At 37.7% G+C, this 23835-nt stretch overlaps 1 protein-coding gene across 3 annotated transcripts in view; it reads right to left on the bottom strand.

The window, feature by feature from the left end:
• The window catches only part of HBS1L (HBS1 like translational GTPase), a 66161-nt gene continuing 43556 nt past the window's right edge, over window positions 1231–23835 (bottom strand). For all 3 annotated transcript variants that reach the window (XM_021389938.1, XM_021389934.1, XM_021389935.1), the window contains 13 exons: window positions 19722–19978; window positions 19103–19268; window positions 16403–16520; window positions 13869–14015; window positions 13119–13193; window positions 12251–12368; window positions 11991–12059; window positions 8725–8829; window positions 6383–6473; window positions 4716–4824; window positions 4004–4104; window positions 2917–3061; window positions 1231–1891 (listed from right to left, as the gene is read on the bottom strand). In XM_021389938.1, coding sequence (XP_021245613.1) covers window positions 1880–1891; window positions 2917–3061; window positions 4004–4104; window positions 4716–4824; window positions 6383–6473; window positions 8725–8829; window positions 11991–12059; window positions 12251–12368; window positions 13119–13193; window positions 13869–14015; window positions 16403–16520; window positions 19103–19268; window positions 19722–19978 — 1513 coding nt within the window. In that variant the 3' untranslated portion in view covers window positions 1231–1879. The remainder of the gene's footprint in view (window positions 1892–2916; window positions 3062–4003; window positions 4105–4715; window positions 4825–6382; window positions 6474–8724; window positions 8830–11990; window positions 12060–12250; window positions 12369–13118; window positions 13194–13868; window positions 14016–16402; window positions 16521–19102; window positions 19269–19721; window positions 19979–23835) is intronic.

Here is a 23835-nt window from a genome sequence, read left to right as displayed (position 1 = left end):
CTCCCAAACTACACACTGACAAAGCATGTCATAACTTTTCCGCAGTCACAGAATACCAAGTCTCAAAACATATGACAACTGTATGCAGGAGGGGTCATCACAGGTTCATTCCATATCGCACTTCCCTGTCCACAAGAAATTTACCAAAGTCTTCAGTTTTAACACACATTCTTCTGCTTGCAGTAACTTAGCCCCTGATATAAAATCAACCTTAATGTTTTCTAGCTTTGAACACAAGTTCAAGTGGGCTAAGCTCAATACAGGAGCTTGGCAGAATGAATGGCAGAACTTCCAGAATCCTACAAATGCAGGAAAACCTTCATGTCTTACGTACTTAAATGCAAATTCAAGACTATGAGAAGACCTATCAAATAACAATAAATCATAAGCTTCAGTTTCGGCAGTAAGAGTTTTCAGGTACGTTCACTCAAATGATTTGGCATAATCCATTTCTACTTAAAGCATTGCCGATACTTCTACAAACGTGCACGCAGTCAGCAGTACAATCTTTCATACATGGTCAAATGCCTGTACCTTCTGAATTTGGGCTAAAGCACACAAGTGTAAAGAAGGCTACCTTTCACTTTTGTGGGAAGGGTAGGTACGGACCAGCACAAATACAGCAGTTCAAACAAAATAACAATCAAAGGTTTGGGGTATTTTTGCATTTAATATGCAAGGCACAGGTTTATTTCAGTTAAACCAAGTGATGTATGCTTTGGAGTAAGTATTTCAGCTCCTCCTCCACATTATAATCAAACTGAAGTTCTCCCCATGATGCACTTGCATTACAGTTCACAGAGTATCATTCTGTGAGTACCTGAAGACCTCTCACAGTTCCCATTAAATGAGTTGAAGTAAAGCATGCCTGTTCTGAGTTTATTCTGGAAATGGTGGAAGGACCTGACCCGACAGAACTCTCTTCAGTTGGGTGGTTCCACCTACTCTCTTCCTGAAATGTCAGTTACAGGCTTCAGTAAGCAAAACAATCTGGCTTCAGCAACATATCCCAAGGTTAATCTGCCAGCTTTTGTTTAGAAGAGCACCGCATCTGAGAGAAAGAGGTCCATGTGCACAGTAGCTGCACAAAGGAGCAACATATGAGAAAATGATTTCCACAGAATGGAGAAGCCACTTGCCCATTTTGCATTTCACATTTGTAAATTTACACAAACTTATGAATTACAGAAAGTGAGGAAAGATTTAAAATAACTTTCCAACAGTCAAAAATTATGCTCTAAGTTATTTTATTATTATTACATTTTAAAAAATAAAATTAGTCAGACTTGGCACAACTTCTACTACACAGCAAAAGAAACTTTTTTTTAAATAAATTTAGGGAAAGGAAAAATAATCCTGGGAAAACACTACATGCCATTCTCTTGAAACCAAAGTAAATAGTTTGTTTTTACCCTGAATATGCATTCAACTCAAGCCTCAAAATATATTAGACCAATAAAGTTACTTTACTGAATTGATGTACAGCAAAAAAGCAGATCAAAGAAAATATGTAAACAATTTATGTCTAGAAGGAGTTTGCTTCATGATGATTCATCACTTTTTTTTTTCCCCAAAATTCAGCTTTCTAATATTTTTCCATCAGCTCTTTAGCAGGTAAATTCCACATGGAGTAGTATTTGGACTCTTCTGATCAGCGAGTGCAACATCAGCAATTTCTTGTCAGTTGGCATCTTGTTCCGCAGTGACAGAGGCTGATGAAAGGTTCCCTCAGAAGTCTAATTCAAACTAACTTTTGTGACCACCTTCTTCCCCCCAGTAAATTGCACTTGTTCCTTCAGCTGAAGTAACTGGATTCTTAAACGGAAGTTTGGATATCTGATTGCATTTTGGTTGGATTATAGAAGTCCAGGCACTAGTATCATTCTTTAATCTAAAAATAAAAGCAAATAAAAAAAAATGGTGAAAAACAAAGTACTAACTGTAAAACGATCACAGCTTTTTTCAACGTGATTACCCTTGGAAAAAAAAAAATGAATCCTTTTGCTCTGAAATTCTCTGGAAAAAGATTACATGGACTAAAATAGTAATACCCAAAGAACAAAGAATGTAGTGCTTCCAAATTCTACAAATATTGGACATCATAGATATACATGACTCCACTCACTTCAAGTTACATTTAAGAAAAAATAGGTTTAAGATCAAAGCCCTAAACCTGGATCCTATTTACAACCATATAGCATTAAAGCACCATAATACACAGAGCCTTTGGAAGACCAGAGAAAAGCCAGAAATTTTCAAGCTCTAATTACAAGTTTTGACATTAAGCCACTCAGCTTCAAGTCTCAGTACCATAACTTTGTTAATGTTTCTAAATTTCTCTCCCTCAGGTCTAGAATTAGAGCTTAAATTCTAAGCCAAAGATCACAGCAATATTTTTTAAAATGCTAGATAAAGGGTCATTTGTATTTTTTGCTCTTAATAGAAAGTAAAGCATTTATATTTAGCCCCATGGCTTCACTTACACTTGATCGGAAAACATCGATAGGCATCGATACGAATAGTAACATACTACCTTTAATGCTAACAGACTAAGATAGAAGACACAAACTAGCCATAGTAAAAATAGCCAGTACTTCTTATTTAAAAATCTATTATTCTTATTTTAAAATAAAAACTATTTCCAGTATATTTATACAGTCAATTAAGTTTCAGAAAGACCAGTGTATACTAAAAATGTAAAGTTATTTTTAACTGGTCGAGACAGGGGGGACAAAATGTACAGCTTCCAAAAGTTAGCGTTTTCCTTTCAGCTTGCTAAAGCATTGTCTCTTCTTCAGCAAAATAAATTCCCTTTTTAGGCTAAAAGGTGTAAAATCAAACATAAAAACTAAATGCTATATGAAAGTCAACACCATTCGTTTACAGTATCAAAATTCCACTATAACAACAGCATACCTCTGTGATAACTCCTGCAGCAATAGTGGAACCACCGTAGCGTAACATAAACCTCCCAAGCTCTTTAAAATCTTTATACAACTCTACAGCAATTGGCCTTTGAGTTTCTAGTTCTATTAAAGCATTCTGTCCTTTAGTCAGGAACCTGAAAGTAAATAAGCAGAAAACTATTACAAATACATACATACATAAATGAAAAAGAGAACAGTGAGTAATCAGAAAAAATAAACTTACAAAGCCCAAAGTGTGACGATCGAGCTTGATTTAAAGTATAACCCAAGGCACCGGACTGAAAACTCATTTGCCTGGAGCACAGCTTTTAAAAAGGCAGCTGATTTTTCTTTATAAAAAGTTCCAGAGAAGGGCATCCACCACAACATTTGGAAAATTGTTTACAAATGAATTTTCCCATTAATACCTGGCTTTTACATCTAGCAGAAATTAGTCTTGTTTCAAACCCAAGTCCCAGTAACTGAGGATTCAAATCCATTATTCTATAGATGCCATGGTCTTTCTTCCCATTACCTTTCAGTAAGTCTCAGTCATGCAATTTCTGGAAAATGATTATTCTGATTATTTGTATGTCAAAAAACATTTCTATCCAAATACAGCCTTCAAATAACGAGGGATGTTCCTATAGGTTAACTTGTATGGGAAACTTCTGTTTGATTCTGATCGACTGTGCAGCAGAATTCACAGTAACCCATTTCCACAATTAAGCCCATTTCAGGAAGAAATGAGATAATGTAAGTATATATATATATTATATATATATACTTATATACATATATATATTATATATATATATCTTTTAAGCACAGGGCTAGTGATCTGGGATTCACTTTCAATTCTGCAACTGACCTTATGCAAGTCATTTTACTTCCCAGGTGCTCAGTGCTCATTAAGTGGAAACAACTTTTTAATTAATAAAACACTCTGAAATTTAAATCTGAAACCAGCTAAAATAATGAAAGCATTTTTTATGTCCTTATAAACATATTATTGCTTCATAATAGAACTTGCTCGATAAAGCACACTTAAACTCAGCCCATTTTTTATGTAATCTTTAAGTATTCAGAACACTTACTTAGGTTTTTTCTTTGTCACTTCACCAGTGCTTTTGTGCAGGACACTCAACAATCTTCTAATAGTAGCAGGTTCACTTACGGTTTGATAGTGTAAAAGCACCTAAAATATTGTTTTATGTTATTAAATATTATAAAATAATCAGAAATCCTTGGAGTTAGTACTGAAAAACACGTTAAGATTGATTTTTTTTTAAACAAATGTTTGTAAAAACTTCTCTCACAGGAGTCCCCACTTCACATTTAGTAACCGTTTTTATTTCCTAAACTTTGTGATCTCTGCCAATACGACAAACAGTTCATGTATTATTTAATTATAAATTCATTTTTCATTCTTAAGTGTTTAGCTTGTGCCATGTCTGTGTAATCCTGCAGTTTTAACCAATTTTTTTGTTGTTGTTTTCAAGGTATCTAAGTGTATCATTATACTCCTAACAGAGTATGGCCTTTCAAAAGAAAGGCCTAGCCTGACTCCATGGTGGAACATGATCTCTGAAATGGCTTAGCTAGCCATGAGAATTCAGCAAGAAGATGCATGAGCAACCATAGTAGCACCTTACATCCTCTTCAAGTTGCAGTAGAATCAGTTTCCCTTGGAGGGAGGGAAACACTTCTGGACACTAAATGACTCCTTACATTAGAGATGTGGGAAAGCATATGGAGAAGAAAAGCCCTGAGCAACTTGTAATGAAAATAACTTTCAGAGAGACTTACAGGGAATCCTTTAGTGACTGGAATCTCAATATTGAAGATAAGAATCCGAGCTCTGAATCGAGTGCAAACTTTAACAGGTTCCTTGGGATCACAAAATACACAGCCAACACTACAAGAAAAGAGAAGAAAAGTTCTTTTTTTAATATATATATCATATCATATGTCATATATATGATATAAAAAGTTTAATTCCTGCACTGGAAAAAACATATTTTAAACATGTAAAGCAAAGATCACAACATTTTAAAAATAGTCAGGAGAAAAAAAAAAACAGGAATATCTTATTAAAACCTAAACCCCAGGTATTTTCTATACGATATCTACGCTGTTTTATGGATATGCATGACGAGATCTGTTTAGTTCAACGAACAATTACATCCACTGCTAATCAGTTTCTAAAAATGTCATCGTTTCCTGTGTGTAGGTACTTTGAAGAATTAGACTTTCATTCAGAGACTGTTCCGAATCAGCAGCACGAAATACTGCAGGGTGTCCAAAACAGCAGTGCTGCTGTAATTTAACTAATTTGCAGACTGATGAACATAGTGATCAGGACTCTCAAAACTCTCTCAGGAACACTTACATCCGAAAAGCTCTACTTCTAATGAACTGAGTCACAAGAATGCCGATGCTCGTTACAAGTCATTAAGGTAGACTAGACAGCTTCTTCGAGCAGCTAATTTCAGACATCTAAAATGAAAGTTAATCGCACCGAGAAAAACATGACCAAAAAGAGTGAACTGCGTGATTAAACCTACGCATAAGGAGTAACCAAATTTCATCAAAATCAACAAGACTTAAAGCCTGCACCCCTTCTTGACAAATCTAGTATATACCCAGAAGAGAAATGACATCAAAGTGAAGAACTGAATCAAGCCTTCATTCAATAAGTAAATTTTATTCTCCACTTAATAACTACATACCACAGAAATGTGTTTTTTTCCTTAGAAACAAAGCATAAATTTGCAAAACTATCAAGGCAAGGCATTTTCCAAGCAGTAGTCTGACAAGTTCATGTCTGGAGTCCAATTTAAATGTAATAAAGCTGTGCAGATTACGGACCTAATTATCTAGCTTGAATAACAATTGCTACTTCCCTAAAAGCTTGAGGCTGATGCTCAGCACGAAACCTATATACTGAAATAGACACAAAGCCATTCGCTCTGTCTCCCTGCATACATCAAGCTAAAAAAATACAAAGGATCAGCAAAGCATTTGCCATGAGATGAAGCGACTAAATGTGCAGAACAAGAAGTTCAACATCAGTTTCGCTTATCCAGCTAGTATGCAATGGCAGTTGTTTGGATGTACTTTGTTAGAATGATTTTGACAAGCTCTCCAAAAGATCTTTCATTTAGCAGTAAGAATTCACTTAATTCAGTATTTAAGATATGTAAGGAGAAGTCTTGAGGAAAAAAGCTTTGAAGGTTGCTAGTGTCAGCATGAAGTACAACAGCTAACAGTATTCTTCTGAGGTTGCCGTTGCACTTAAAGCAGATGTTTCCAACGTTTGTATGTGCAAGCCAGGTGATAGGCATCACTTCGGTTTTAAATATCCTGGTAGCCACATCATTCTTCAAGTAAACCGCTGATTGTTAAGTGTAATAGTTATAAAGCTTTTCATTAAAAACAAACCGTTACTTAGACTGAAACTCAGTTCTGCTCACTTGATTTTGATGATATCCATGCCGGTCAAAGTGAGACTAACGTGATCTCCTGCTGCAGCCCAATCAACCGGTTCATCATGAAGTGTGATTCCTGGAAATGAGTAAGAACAGAACCTCACAGTGAAGTACCTAGGTTCTGAGTTACAAACAAACACCCCTGTTCGGGCCATTTGTGCTTCATCAACCATTACTCATCAATTTTCAGTATGAATGGGTTGAGAGTAAAAGCTTTTTAACTGAGAGCACTGAGGAAGCTTTTTTTTTTCTCTTGGTAAGGACTCACTATTCTCTAACCCCACCCTGCACAATAACATGGCTTTATATAAGCCATAAGAGAGGACCTGGCACTTGTCACATAGCGCAGATGACGCAGTCCTGAAAATGCCGTAGTACTGAAAATCTCTGTGTCTGCCCCACCCATCCTTTGAGGCACATGCACACCCTAGACCGCATCTTTCATATACTTTAATGGTACTATGTCAACTTTCATTTACCTTAAGTGGGTTTGCTGACTCTTTCATAAAAAAGCGTAACAGATGCCTTTCGTTCACAACATCGCATCTATTAGAAAGCATCATTAAAAGTAATTTTACTCCTATTTTCATGTATTCTAAATGCTTTAAAAGATATCCTGCTAAGTAGGTGGGTATAAAACTAATTTTTCCCAACTTAAAATTCTGAGATTTCCGGTAGACACCAAGAACGATATTTCTCAGAAAAAACACGCTTTTTACAATTACCGCATACATTTATATATCTACTTCTATTTCACTTCAGATGGTGTTTATATATTTGCAAATCTGTTCCCAAACCATTTGTCAAAGCCATGTCAGAAAGCATCATTCAACTACACACATGTTAAGTACTGTTTTTTAAACAGCTTTATAATTATTACATATATGTGTGCAATTCTCATGGAATGATAAATGAAGTTCAGCCTCTTGAAAATGAAAGACTCAGGTTCTTGTGCACACTACATACAGTTAATATATTACAGTGAATTATATCATCTTCACATTAAATATAAATAATACATTCAGATTAGATGTTAGGAAGAGATTCTTTACTCAGAGGATGGAGAGGCAGTGGCACAGGCTGCCCAGAGAAGCTGTGGGTGCCCCGTCCCTGGAGGTGCCCAAGGCCAGGTTGGACGGGACCCTGGGCAGCCCGAGCTGGTGGGTGGGAGCCCTGCTCATGGCAGGGGGGTGGAACTGGGTGCTTTTTAAGTTCCCTTCCAACCCAAGCCATTCTATGATTAATGAACTAACACTCCCAATTTTCACAAATGTTTCAGACGTATGAGAGACAGTACACAAGGGAACCATAGAATTGAACACAGAATTGGGTATTCTCAAACTGAATGTGACCAAAAAATGTCTTTTTCCATGCCTCTTCTCCCACTCCCAAAACAAAGCATTGACTACAGCAGTTCATCATCCATTGTCATCCATGTTATTGTAATGTTCTTGTTCATTGCTAACAGTGTGTGTACCACTGTACTAACATGTACACTGAAGAGCCTCTCAAAGTAAGGCTGAGCAAGCCGGTTCTGGAATAGAGCAGGACAGTCATACTAACAGGTTGCTGAATTCAGATTAAATAGTTAGATACTGAAACCTATTTATTTATTTTAAGGTCTTAAAAATTAATTTAACTCATTGGTGTATGCTGAACAATCCTTCTGTTTCAAATGAAACAAAAAACTTCTGCAGTACAAAGACAGAAGGCTAAAACAGCTAAATACTCCATGTCTTGACTTTGCAATTCCTCCTTTCAGACATGAAATATATTCAAGTTTAAATCCAGTTTTCTTGTATTTTGTTGGTGCTCAGGACAATTATATCCTGCAAGTTTGTATATTAATGAAAGGATCAGTGACAAATCTCATGAACAAACAGCAGACTTAATTCTGAAGCTTTTTCACATCTTATTCATAGGATTAATTTCTTGTTCAACATCCTCAAACTTCCTAACAGCAGTGACACTGCACAGCAAACCTGAATATTAATGATACTTGTACTTTTTTTTAAAAAAAAGATATATATTGATGGAATTCAGAAGATTTGTTTTAATACATTCTTCTTAAAACAAAGTCATGAGGCCACAGCATTTGGAATATCTGATACGGCAAAAAAAGGTAAAAAAAAAAAAAAAGGATTTAAGATTTCACATACTCTTCACAGACATATTTATACAGATACAGTCACATCTAAAGAAATTCGTTTTATGCTTTCACATTTTATGTTTGACAGTTAGTATCAGTTTGACAGTCTGTTACCATTTCAGTAACTGCTTCTAGCCCAGTATTGACCTGAAAGTAAACACACTTCTGAAGATTGTACCTTTTGCAGTGCAAGTTTCATTGGGAGGCATTACCAGAAGTCGATCTCCAACTTGAATATAGCCAGCTTCTATTTTTCCAGTCACACAGAATCCTGATCCTTGGTCTGCAATAAACACAGTAATAATTTGAAACAACTTCATAAGGTCAATTTCTCTTCTCAAGTTAGCCCTTCAGAAACACATAGATAATTTTGTAATATAATGAAGACTTTTTCCCCAGTAGAGAGTTCAGTACTTGCAAGACAGCCAGCTGTGCATCATAGTGAAAATGAAACGTTCAATTCAAAACCTCTAGATCTTATGTTTTTCAGAGCTAAGGAGAAATATCCTTCTTTAAACAAATGTAGGAGCATGAAGAAATATTTTTTAGTTTTGCAATATTAGATCAAGCCCCTTCATTTCTAGGGATTTTATTTAATTCATGATTTTCTTATTACAGATAAAAAATATACCATAGTCATAACAATTTTCATGCACACAGGTGCAACTTTCTATGCCATTTACTGTTTAACTGAGTCAGAGCTCTACATGCTCTGTTTGCATATTTCATTTACTCCTCGAAAAATCAATAAATGGTTTGGTCCTATTTAACATGAGGAGTTGTTATAACTGTGGATGACTTAAGTATTTCTAAGTAGGAGATATGCAATTTGTTTTAATTCTTGAATGTCCACAGCCCTGATACCTTGTTCATTACTTGAACAATTCATCAATTATTTTTAAAAGAGGTGCCACACATGCACGTTTACAAATACACACCTTAAGAAATGCCTCTCTCCCACATCAAACGCTCATGGGTATACTTAAAAAGAATCATCTGAAGTGATTTTACACAGACAATGCAAACAACAAATATACATTTTGGTGAATATTAGAAGTCAGTGATCAGCAAGCAAGAAAAAATACCTTAGTATTTTTTCTACCATATATCTTGAGTCTTATACCACCAACAATTCTTTTTGAATTCGTAACTATTATTGATGAATGTTTGCACCTAGCTTGCCGGAAAATTATTACCAACATCTGTGAGCTAATCTCCCTCTACTCATTCTGGCCAACAAGACGAAAACAGTCAGTTAACAGATGACATAGGATGTCAAAAGAACAGAAACCTGGAGAAGTAGATACTTGCTAGAAAAGCATCCACATCGACATAAGCTATCTCAATATTGTACCAAAAAGAACCTAAAGCTAGCTCTGAAAGCACATCCAGACAACCAGAGTGATGAACTGGTTCCTGGTTCCCAGCCATCTCCAAGCACAATCAAAAACCAATTCTTTCACTGCATCACCTGCTCTAGCTTGGTAAACCAGTATGTTGTTTGAAGCCTTGCACATGCTAACTGCTTCCTGAAAAGTGCCAAATTCCTTCATTTCCCCATGAGATCAGTGTAAGTACAGAAATGCATAATGGCGGACAGAATTGGGCCATAAAGAAGGGCTTGATTCCTAGACACCATGATAGTTAGGTTCTGACAGGTCACGGTTACTGTCCACAGAATTGGGCCTCTTGGCAATCAATGCTTCTCTCAAGTCAGGTCAAGGCAAACCCTATACTGAGCTCAATGCAACAGTGAAGGCAAATCAATTTCTAGACAGCTCTTGTCAGGAGATAGCTTGCCTGGAGAGAATATTAGGAAGTCTATGGAGGACAGTAGCTAAAACCAGGCCGAGGTAGATGAAACATACGCATTACAACCTCAATAAAGAAAGGGGATTTCCAAGCTGCGTAAGAGTGAACTCAGCGCTCTCACTTTTTACACAGTTCTGCTCAGTTCACAGCAGAGGAGAAGCAGGATTGCTTCTCCTGCATATGCATGCACGTTGGAATAAAGCTGAGAATAACTGTTGCTTCTGTAGTGGTATCTGCAGTTACTTCCTCTAATGGCATCCAAGTTAATTAAGTTCTGATATCACGTTTAAAAAAAAAAAAACCCACAACCTAAAAAGCACCTAAAAGGCCACATGCATCAGTGAACCCTGTATTTGTATACTGAGTTTCTTTTCAAAGCCATTGTTGGTTTACTTACTTTAGCAAAAATCAAACTTTTTTCCAGAGAGCAGATTTAATCAAAATTGTTCATTTTGTGAAACTTCACTCAACACAAAAATGATTATTGCAACAAAAAAAGTTGTAATATTATTTTGAAAAATCTCAATCAATAATTCCAAAAAACTTTCCCACAACTCACAAATTGAAAGTAAATACAGCCTTAAATATGAAATCCGTGGTAATGCACCAGGGCAAATTCTCATGCAGTGTTTCAATATTTATTATTAAGGCTTCAGTATGCTAAGTAAGCTATTGCAGGGCATTCGTAACAAGTATTATTTTCTCAAACACCCAAATCAGAACACCTCAGAATAGATTTTTCCAATTACCATCAGTATTTCAACTTGGTTTGTTCGTATTTCCCCTAAAAATAGCCTATACATAAAATCAAATTTCTTTTAAAATACTGATCTAAATAATATGTGATTACAAGTATTTACAACATTTTTTCAAGCTGTCATTTGGTTTGCAACGTTTCTGAAGGGACCTGCTGAGAATTTCAAATTAGACGTGTTATAAAACTTATTTTTAAGACATTTTCTAAATTATTTCTAAACATAAATGCATTTAACTCAGAAAATATCAAGTTTATCATGAAAATCTTAGCTGCTCACAGTATTCTGTTTTCTTCAGGCCATAGCAACAAAAACTAGTTATAGTCATTGGCTGCCCATATTTACACTAGTGCTAAGGAATAGCTTGCAGCCTTTCACTTTATCGTTGGCTGGCTATAAAGCCTCACACCAAGCCACCCCTTTTCTTCTACTCCCTCCTCAGGTTTTACGTGAAAATAAAGAATGAACATAAAAGAAACAAGTCACACTCTTTTTTTTTTTTAATTTAATTTAAATCTAGGACTGAAAGGTAAAAGACCTAGAAATTGCACTCGCAAGAAGTCAGAGCAGCAGTACTCTAGGGAACAAAAATCAGGATGGGAAAGAAAGGCTCCCAAATTCTGTCCCACAGAACCATCGACTCAATAAATAACTAGTTAGGAAGCCATCTAGATTCTTCCTCATCTTTTTTCCCGTGTGTTTCTCCTTCAGTAATGATGTCTAAAATTCCAAAAAGAACAGTACTTAAATTACTGTTCCTGTTCAGATCTACTGACAGACATAAAGTTCCTATTTTTAGCACCTATTCTCACATGTTTTCAACACTAGTGTTAAATAATGGTATCATTCTGGTGAAAATATCAGAAAAACAACCAACCTTTAAAAACATCAGCAACACACAATCTAAATGGTTTGTCCACTGATCTTTGCGGTGGCTTGAAAGAATCTGCAAAAAAAAAATGGTAAGGCCTTTTAGAATGTCTATATTTAAAAATCTCTCTCAACAACTTCTCACTTGGGAATGAATCAACCATGCCGCATTCCAAAGACTTTGTCCCGCATCTTCCCCAAAATAAATATTTTGACACACACAAGACTGCAATATATTCGTTTCTAAATGAGAAAAACTGCACTCACCAATTTGCTCTAACAAACATTTTCCTTGATACCATTTTGTGAGGTCACCTGACTGACTTCTTGTGACTAGATTTTCACCACCAAGACCACTTGTTGGAATATAAGCCACATCAGATTCCTAATTATGAAAATAAACAGAAGTTAAACATGCATTGTTAAAAGTCCCTCCTAGCATAAGCTAAGGGGGCATTTTTCAATATTACACTTCTAAGCTGTATTTTCTGTTTCCCCTGGAGAAGGCAGATTACTTGGAGGATCCATTTCCTTTCTGTTTATCTTTCCCAGTCACAGTGCTCCAGCAAGGCGTTAAGACAACAACGTTAACAACTAGAAACTTATTTCAGGTAACAAATTCCAACTCCATATCAGATAGGCATGCTTTAGTCCTAACTGCTGTTCTATGCATAATGATCTCAGGAAGGCTGCAACCAGTTCAAACAAATAGTAGTTTGAACTGAGGAAACATGAGAAACAGAATTGAGAATTGCAAATAGTGTTCTCTTAATTCATAATCCTTGCCAAGACCTGCTCAGATATAAAATCATCTACTGTAATTCATGTAATATTGAACATTTAGACAATCCTTGGTCTACTCTGGTTTTAGAAAACAATTCCAAGAGACTATAAACAAGATGAGTGCCCCAAAGATTCAAGAGACCTAAGCAAAGATGATGACAGAAAGAGTATTAAATAAGTGATTAACCTTACGTAAGAGTCAGTGAACACTCTAACAGTAAGAAAAGGAATCTGCAATAGTGTGTTGCAGATGACCAGCAAGAAAGTGACATAAAATAACCTGTCCATAACAACCACTCATCCTATCCAAATGCCTGAACAAAGAAATGAAGACCCCAGAAGTCTATGTTACCTTGAAGCCAGCTTGTTTAAGAAACTGGCCAAGCTTACTGGTAATTTCCTGGAATCTTTCTTGTTGCCAACTGACCTAAAATAGAAAACAGATTGTGATAAACTGTAGATTTCTAACACCTTAAACAACAGTTGCGTGTCATTAAGTCTGTAGTATCTGTTGGGGTTCTCACACACAGCACCCACAGATGTTGATTTCCAGGTGGGTTAATAATTGAATACGTAAAAGCAAACAAACACATTAACAAACAATAACAACAGTCAACACATCACCTAACTTGAAGCTGCTTTAGTTTGATTAGTCCTTGAACAGCATCTGTTTTTTCCATTTTTTCTTTTTTTTTATTTATTGTTCACAAAAAAATTAGATTCAGGGAGATCATATATCACAGCAATAATCTAAAACGCAACAAGAAATATGTAACACACTTTACAGATTTAAATAAAGCTCTTGGACTTGACCTGACTGACCACCAAGATGCCTTTACATATGCCACTGGATTAGCACCTTAATCCAAATTTTCACACCTCTACTCATTTTAACATCTCAACTATCCTTCTAGCGTGCTTTGAAACTATACTCAAATAGAAAGAGAAGTATTGTATAGACTAAATAAAAGACTAAATGCTGAAAATCAAAGAAAGAAAGAAACAGAATTTCATTATTAGTTTCATAATATTGATCCTTAAATTTATGATCCGCAGTCCTATGTGAAACCCCTTCATCTCAGTGAAAAAGTTAAGCAAGTACCTGGTCCATTTTATTGACTGCAACAGCTAACTGCGTGACTCCAAGAGAGCGTACTAATAATCCATGTTCTCGAGTTTGTCCACCTGTTTCAAATCCTGCTTCAAATTCTCCTCTGCTGGCATCCACAACCAAAATAGCCACATCAGCCTGGATTATAAAAACAAAAACAAACAAAAACCCCAAACAATTAAAACTGTTTATAAGATGGTAATAATCTGACTAAACATGACTATCAGTGGCATTCCACACAAGTGCACTTCACAGAGAAGGAATTCTGATGAGCTTCAAATGCAACTGAAACTGTTTCATTCTACCTGCTTCATGCCCACTTCACTGAGGTATTGTGGCATTATGTCACCTCATGTCATTTACCACTATTTAATGTTAAACACAAGTCAACACTTGGCTGAGGAACCTGTCTTCTTGAAAGCACCCACTTTGTTGCACAGACCTCAACTAATGAAAGTATTCTTCAACCAGAGACAACTGCTGCATGTTGCGTGTTGATGTTTCACAATCTTTTCAGCACATAGGAGCATGTCAGACTCAGAAACTGGAAAAGACCAAGTAGTCTACTACATATTTTATCACCTAGGCAAACTCTCTGCCATGACATTAAAAGCAAATAGTTATCGCACAGTCTACAGCACTATAGAAAAGCCAGCACACGAGGAAAAAAGATGGATTTTGCTGTCGACCTTACATGTTGCTATATAATATGTCTATTAAAAAAACAAATAATGAAAGCAATCAAAAAACTACTTTCCCTCCTTTCAGAAGAAACAGCCAGTTAGGCAACGGAAAGAGAGAAAAGACCTGCTTTCCCATATTCTTTACACATGCAAGCTTCAGGATACCAGGAGAAGAAACAACACCAGCGTCATGGTGCCCTAGTCCCACATACCCCTCCCACTGACCTAGATGCAAATTCCCTACACCTCACATAGGGAGGCTGTGCACATGTGAGAATGCTGAAAGGGTGAGGGATGAATTTCCCCACAGCTCTGAGCCTCAGAAGCGCATTGGGCTAAACGTCTCCCTAGAGAAAAATGTACCTTATATATTTTAAGTCATACAGGAAAAAAAAACATGCCTTGGAACTTAAGTGAATTAACTAAGTATTTAAGGCCAGATCCTGGCCCTGATAAGGCTCATTTGCATTTTGTGCAACAGCAGCTGGGGATTCACACTAACAAAATTTCCCCTGATATGAAGGCATCAGGGCCATAGTTGCTCTCTTCTACCCATTTCTTCACTCCTGAGGCTACCTGGGTATCAAAAGCTTGTAGTTTCAGTGATTTCCTTAATAGGCTTCAGAATAGACTTGCCCCTCCCAGTCCTGAGGGAACACAGAGATGCATCAAGTCTTAGCTGGCAAGCCTTGTCTTCTGCTGAACAGAGGCAACCACAGTAAGTCTGCAAGTTATACATTAATACTTGCTGTTTGTATTACTTTTTTTGATGACAAACCACTTTAAACCAAAACTGGAAAGAAAATAGTGCGGTTGATCTTCTAGTGTTCTAAAACTAAAGAACTAATTCCAGTTTTAAAAATCCTGATCTTCCTGCAATGATCTTCCCCACAATATAAGTGACTATACATGCCCTACACCACAATTTGAGAACTTTGCCTATCCTGTTACCTAACCACTGAGTCACAATACTAGAATTCTTTCCCAGGCTCTGCTACAGAGCTAGCACATGATCTGGGGCAAACAGCCTTCCTATAGCACAGTTACTCTCTCTATAAAACCATAGTAACGGTACCTATCCTTACTGAAATCATAAAATAAAACTCTCACATTTCAGGTTGTAATAATGCAATGCACCGTCACAAGACTTTAAATCTTTTAATTCAAGGAATGAGTTCTACTATTTAGAAGAAAAAAAGGTGCATTTTCAAGTGGAAAAAAATCACACAGTTTATGGCATGTAATGGCATACTGTTCTCCCCTAGTTAGTTTATGACAATCAAATAACTAGCCTGCATGAGAATGGGAGACATCATACCAAATTCAATGGGTAGTGCCCACTGCTTTTGGATTTTACCTACTGTCCCCAAAGCCATAGTCATGCAGTCTGCGCAAAGCTCCTACTGAAGGAAACACGTTGTACATGAACACTTATCTGTGCTTAGTCATATATTATGAAATATATGAAACACATAAATGCCTTTTGCTGGCCCAACAAAACTTTTTCTTTAAACTCAAAACCACTTAAAAATCTTTACCTACAAAGCTAAGTTCACAGAGATTCTTGAGTAGAAGACATATGACACATTTGAAAAACTGATTTCATCTAACTGCAGCTCAATATTCAAACTACTTCCCTAATAACTCTGTTCCAAAACGTTAGCTTACCAAAAAAAAGCTGCCTTTAACATTAAACAAATATACTCCATCTAAAGTTTAGAAAACTTGTAAGATATTTTAGCACCACCAGTGATTCCATTTCATCTTAGATTTTATAAGAAAGACAATTTAAAAAAAGTTGTAAATAACACTGTTGGAAAAGGAATTTTAAACTATCTCTACCTGTGCAGCTCCTGTGATCATATTTGGAATGAAGTCTTTGTGGCCTGGAGCATCCATCAGAGTAATTACTTTAGTCTTCGTCTCAAATTTGGTCATACCCACATCCATTGTTACTCCCCTTAAACAAGACATACATGGAACAGATCACTAAAACTCTTTTGAAAGCTTCACAGAAGTATAAAATAAGCTATTAGAAACACAATCATGAAAGTATACAGGTAATAAATTTCATTTGATTCACTCTGCCTCAAAAAATTGAAAGAAATTTGCTTGCTGGAAAAGCAGAGCTCTAGAGCTGTCTTTATATAAAGTCTAGTCATGAAGAAACAAAAATCAAGCAAAAATTTCAGACATTTTTCCTTAATAATTACAATTTATCTTTTGAAGAAAAGGTACTTAAGTGAATTAATGTTGGAAACTAAAAAACAAAAAAAATAAAAATAAAAAAAAATCATAGAACCAGGGATGCAAGTTTTAAAACTCATAAAAATTTTTCCAGAAAAGTTTTATTGCTGTTAGCGTTTTACTTTTCATAGGTAATAAATACTTGACCATATTTCTAGATTATCATCTTAACCACACTGCCCCACAGGTAGCTTATATTCATAATAAAATTAATTTATTAATTTTTCTATTACAGAGCAGTGCAAACAATTATTGTTCTAATCCAGCTATATCTTCAGGTATTAAAAACTTGATCAGCTCTTCCTCCCTTACATATTTAGACAAATATTACAACAACACTACCAATACTATATAGATTAGAAGCCTTAACATCAGGCTACTTCTGAAAATCATGTTCAGTTGCTTCTTGATCTCCTCCCCCAGTTCCCTGTTCCCACTCCTACTCAGGTTTCTACATTCATTTAGCAACTGAAAGCAGCGGCATATGCAAAAGTTTAGTTATATACAGGGAGGCTGCAGAAGTGTATCTGCCTTTAAAACAAACAAAGGTAAACACACTACAGCCACCGGTCTACTTGATGTTCTACAGCATCAGTTATGTTCATCTTTGCAACCAGAAGAGTTTATATGCTATGAAACAATGGGTAATGAATGATTAAAAGGAAGGAGGGTTGTTCCAAAAGTAATGCCTCCTATGTTATTCTGTGGGCCCAAGAAGCCAGAAACAGATGTTCAGAGGCTGAACCTTCCCACTAACATTCTGTTACACATTGCTGCTGCATGACAGATGGCAGCAGAGAGGCAGTCTGACAGAATGACGTCTGATGTGGAAGTGCATATGAAGCAAACGCGTCACTGAATTCCTCCATGCAGAAAAAAGTGGCACCCATTGACATTCACTGATGCTTGCTGAACATTGAAGGAAAACAAAGAGTGGATGCGAGCACAGTGAGGTGGTGGTTGGTGCATTTCAGCAGTAGCGTCAAAGTCATGAAAGACAAGCCATATTCCATGTGTGATAGCCATGCACAGTTGTCCCACCACAAAATGAAGTGTAAGCAGATGACAACCAGGGAACTGTGTACAGAGCTGAACAGAGCTGAATATCCGTTTCAGTGCTTTGGAAATTATGGTGGTGACATTGGAATGTCATAAAGTTTGCACCAGATGGGTGCCATGAATGCATACACAGGAACAGAAAGAAGACCATGTCCAACCTTGTCAGTACCTATTTAAGGAACACCAGGATCAAGGTGACAGTTTCCTGAATCACACCATTACAAGTGGCAAGACATGTTGTCACTACTGCAAGTCCAAGTAAAAATGGCAGTCCGGGGAGTGGTGACATGAATTCCTCAAAGAAAAAGTTAAATAGTGGGTCACCACCACTGGTGCAGATCTTTACAAGCACAGCATGCAGGCTCTTGTTCATCACTGGCAAAAACGTACAGCTAATGGTGGTGACAATGTTGAAAAACAGTGTTTCATAGCTGAAAATTTGCTCAATTAAATAGTGTTATTGTGCTCTTTGTACCTGCAGTCATTTAATTATTTATTTCCATGGAAAGAAAGAGGAGGCATTACTTTCAGAGCAACCTACATAGATATTTATATAGAGAGAGAGACAGAGACACATGCACAGGAAATTTCTTCTTTTTTTTTTGAACATATCATGTCACTTTCCATACAGTTTTCTTAAAGGTCTTATAGATACATACATATTTTTTATTATTACTATTATTTTTTGTAATTAGCTTCACTGCTTCACCATTACATACTTTCTTAATAGGGTACAATTTAATTTTAAATTTATGTCAAGTAAACATTTTTTTAGGATAAATTTCATATTCAATGTAATGTAAGTCAGGCGTAAACCAAAATTTTAGTGCTTAGTTTACTGTTCTGATCCCCCTTCATACAAACAATTTAACCTAGGGCTTTCCCACATAGTAATAACCAAGCTGAAAGTTTGCAGTAATAAACCAGTAAGGCAGCTTTAAAGAAAATTGGCTTTTAGCATTGTACATTTTGGTCCCACTTCAAGTATACCTATGCTAAGGAGAGTACTGTAGCATAGAAACACTGAACTTGTCACTCACGTTTTTGAAATCGAACCAGTATATTAGTTCTCTTTTGATACGTACTTTGACAAAGCAAAATATTTACTTGTAAGCATTGAGTAAATATCTTTAATCATTTAGAATGCTTCTATCAAAGCCTTATTAGTAGGTTTCCTAACAAATGCTGTTCTTTCAGAAAAACGTTATTTATTTCCCGCTGAAATGATAATTCTACCTTTCTCTTTCTTCCCCAGTTTCATCCAAGACCCATGCATACGCAAATGAAGCTTTGCCAGCCTTCTTAGATTCCTGTTCATATTTGTGCATAGTTCTTTTGTTCACATTTCCCAAGAGGTAGAGTAGATGACCCATTAAAGTACTTTTACCTGCATCAACATGTCCTACGGAGGGAAATAAACATGCCGGTTTTATTGATTTACAGATGTTAAATACAGTACAACATGAAATAGACAAAAACATATGAAAATCACATGCACTAATAACACTCATGCAATCCACAGGATTTTACCAGTACTGGGAGACACTATTCTGAAACAGGTAATTAATGTTGACAGCTATCTAATATCTCCATGTTAGTACTAAAAAGAAAACACTGCCAAGAATGAAACAAAACCAAAGTACATCTTACTAATCTGTGAAACGCAAGCTAAGTCGACCTCATGGTCTAGCCAAGGAAGTCTGAATGTACTTCCTCCCAATAACAATGGTCAAGCAGATGCAACTGAAAACAGTGTATGATGATAAAAAGAGGACAATTTTCGTTCTTTATCACTTCCAGATTCACTCAACAGGGTCTTTAATCTCTATACCTGTAACATAATTAACATTATTACCTATTACCACCAAATTAAGTAGCTGTTTTCCTCCTTGTCTCTTCTCCAACTCTGCTTTCACATCTATTTGTGGTTTTGTCTTGCTTGTCTTTTTTACTGGAGTAGGCACTGTATTCTGCTCTTCTGAAACCTGCACTACTTGGGATGAAAGAGAAGATTTTGATACTGCCTCAAGTACCCCAGAAGTTACACTGGCATCTTCAATTGGCAGTCCTTTCTGAGGTGTGTTCGCATGGCCATTTTCTTCAGTAATCACACTACATGGAGAAAAAAAAAAGAAAACACAGGGAATGCAAATGTCAAAGATATAGAAATATAGGAGAGAAACAATCTTCCATTATCATATAATCCCCAGAAAAATTGTATCTGATAAGTAGCAACAAGTCTGTTAAGGTGGAAGTGATAAGCAACTGGATACAAACTTCACAATACCAGCTCTGAACATCTTGTTGGACAAGTACTGTACACAAAAGCAAGATAAGAAATAATCATGTAAAATTTATGAAACTCTGATAAACGAAAGCTGCTCACAGCTACTTATTTTAACATGGAGGGAAAGGAGAACAACTGAGACTGTCCTTCTCTGCACTGAGACCGCTACCCAAATGAGCTATGAGGCATCCAAAAATAGCTTTCACTTACAGTACAAGTATTGCAGCTGAATGGAGTGATGTTCTTTTGTGAGAACATTAGCAAAATAATAGAAAGAGTAGCAATAAAGCATATAAGAACTGCGATGTAAGGTGCAGTGTTTACACAGAACCATAACAGATAAGTCAACATCTTGTTCACCACCTTCAGTGAGTTGGATGAAGGGATAGAGTCCACCCTCAGCAAGTTTGCTGATGATACAAAGCAGAGAGGTGTGGCTGACACACCAGAAGGCTGTGCTACCATTCAACAAAACCTGGACAGATTGGAGAGCTGGGCACAGAGGAACCTGATGAGACCTAACAAGCAAATGGAGAGTCCTGCACCTGGAGAGGAATAATCGCATGCATCAGGCCAGGTTAGGAGATGACATGCTGGAGAGGAGCTCTGCAGAGAAGGACCTGGGTGTTCTGATGGACAACAGGTTGGCCATGACACTCACAAGTCCATAGGGCCAAGTGCTGAGTTAGTTGGTGGATGTGGTTGCCAAGCCACTCTCCATCATTCTTTGACAGTCCTGGCTAACTGGGGATGTCCCGGTGGACTGGAAACCAGCAAATGAGATGCTCATCTTCAGAAAGGGCCAGCAAGTTGATCCTGGCAGCTACAGACCTATCAGTCTCATCTCAGTGCCAGGGAAGGTTATGGAACAGATAACCTTGGGAGCCATCATGGATCAATTAAAGGTCAACCAGGGGATCAGGCCCACTCAGCATGGGTTCATGAATGGTAGATCTTGCTTGACAAACCTGATTTCATTCCACGACATGGTGACCTGCTTAGTGGATGAAGGTAAGGCTGTCAATGTGGTCTACCTGGACTTCAGTAAAGCCTTTGACACTGTCCCCCACAACATCCTCATGGAGAAGTTGGCTGCCCATGATTTGGATGGGCACACGCTCTGCTGGGTGAAACACTGCCTGGACAGCCGGGCCCAAAGAGTTGTGATCAATGGAGTTAAATCCAGTTGGCAGCCAGTCACGAGTAGTGTCCCCCAGGGCTTGGTATTGGGGTCGCTCCTATTCAGCATCTTTATCAATGATCTTGATGAGGGGATCGACTGCACCCTCAGTAAGTTTGCAGATGACACCAAGCTGGGAGGGAGTGTTGATCTGCCAGAGAGTAGAAAGGCACTACAGAGGGACCTGGATAGACCAGATCAATAGGTCAAGGTAAACCATATGAGTTTCAATAGGGCCAAGTGTTGGGTCCTGCATTTTGATCACAACAACCTCAGACAACCCTACAGGCTGGGGGAGGAGTGGCTGGAAAGCTGCCTGACAAAAAGGGACCTTGGTGCGCTGATGGTCAGCTGAACATGAGCCAGCAGTCTGCTGAGGTGGCCAAGAAGGTCAATGGGATCCTGGCTTGTATCAGGAATGGTGTGGTGAGCAGGACTAGGGAAGTAATCCTGCCTCTGTACTCAGCATTGGTGAGGCCCCACCTCGAGTACTGTGTTCAGTTTTGGGCACCTCAGTACAGAAAGGACACTGAGGTACTGGAGCAGGTCCAAAGAAGGGCAACAAGACTTGTGAAGGGCTTAGAGAATATGCCCTAAGAGGACAGACTAAAGGAACTGGGGCTATTTAGTCTGGGGAAGAGAAGGCTGAGGGGAGACGTTATTGCTCTCTTCAAATACCTGAAAGGTGATTGCAGTGAGAGTGGGGTTGCTCTCTTCTCACTGGTGACAAGTGACAGAACAAGAGGAAATGGCCTCAAGTTGCGCCAGGGGAGGTTTAGGTTGGATATCAGGACTTTAGACTTCTTTAGAGAAAGGGTTGTTAAGCACTGGAACAGGCTCCCCAGGGAGGTGGTTGAGTCACCATCCCTGAATGTGTTTAAAAACTGTTTGGATGTGATGCTCAGGGACATGACTTAGTGGTGGGTTGTCAGAGTTAGGGTGGGATGGTTAGATTGTGGTTGGACTTGATGATCTTGAAGGTCTTTTCCAACCTGAGCAATTCTATGATTCTGTGATTCTATGATTCTATGAGCCAGCACTGTGCCCTTGTGGCCATGAAGGCCAATGGTATCCTTGGGTAAAGAGCGCAGTCAGTAGGTCGAGGGAGATTATCCTCCCCCCCTACTCTGTCCTGGTGAGGCCACATTTAGAATACTGTGTCCAGACCCGGGCTCCCCAGTTCAAAAAAGACAGGTATCTTCTAGAAGTAGTCCAGTGGAGGACCACAAAGGTGACAAAGGGCCTGGAACATCTCCTGTATGAGGAAAGGCTTAGTAACCTGGGTATGTTCGACCTGAGGAAAAAAGATTGAGGGGGGGGATCTGATTAATGTTTATAAATATCTAAAGAGAGGTAGGATGTAAATGGATGAGGCCAGGCTCTCCTCGGTGGTGTACTGTGACAGGACAAGGAGCAATGGCCTAAAAATTGAATACAGGAAATTCGATACAGAAATGCAGAAGAACTTCTTTAAAGGTGACGGAGCACTGGAACACGTTGCCCAGGGAGGTTGTGGAGTCTCCTTTTACGGAGATAATCAAGACCCATCTGGATGCCTACCTGCATGACCTACTGTAGGGAACCTGTTTTAGTGGGGAGTTGGACTCAGTGATCTCTTGACGTCTCTTCCAACCCCTGAAATTCTGTGATTCTGTGAAGTCACATTTATCAGTACTGAGAAAGTTTGTTTTATGCACAAAACAAGGCATCTAGGATTATGGAGATTTGGATTCCCCAACTCCTCTCTCATCCTGTTCTACCACAGATTACTATACTAATGCTAATACTGAGTATCTTAGGATCACAGAATGGCTTGGATTGGGAGGTATCTCAAAGATCATCTAGTTCCAAACTCCCTGCCACAGGCAGGGTTGCCAACCACTAAATCAGGCATAAGATCAAGCCAATCCTCTTGAATGTATTATTCTCTTACTACTCTCGCTCTCTTATAAATTAGGGTATTCTCCTAATTCACATATATGCTCTGAGAACATACATGATATGATTTCATACCTGCTACAGCCACGAGAAGTAAACCCGAAGAAACATCTTCAAGAAAGCAAAAGCTTTCTGGCTTGTTAACAGAGCTCTATGGTGAATCATTAAAGTAAACAGCAAGACAGGAACAGAAGCAATTACTATAGACATGAGAACATTGTGTGAATGCAAACTTCAATACACAGACCACTGACAATTACAGTATTCTGAAAATTCCTACAAAATTCTCCTACAAGGGAAAGAGGCTTCTTCCCATGGAAAACTGGAAATCCTTTCCAACGTAGTACTGCTGTGGTGCAGGCTACTTTCTGTAGAACTGATTCAAGCAGGCTTTCAGAAGTGCTACCAAAAGCTAACACAACTCTCTTCATTTCCAGAGTGAATTTTTCAGTCTCCACAGCTCATTTACATACCAGTAGGAAGGAAACTTCAGTTTTCCTCTTTTCAATTTTTATAATTCAAAGTACTTATTTTGGTATGGTACTTCAGAATCTCATGTCACAG

Source organism: Numida meleagris, chromosome 3 (genome assembly GCF_002078875.1).
Source record: "Numida meleagris isolate 19003 breed g44 Domestic line chromosome 3, NumMel1.0, whole genome shotgun sequence".
In the NCBI taxonomy this organism is placed as follows: Eukaryota; Metazoa; Chordata; class Aves; order Galliformes; family Numididae; genus Numida; species Numida meleagris.
This window is presented reverse-complemented; position numbering and strand designations above follow the sequence as displayed.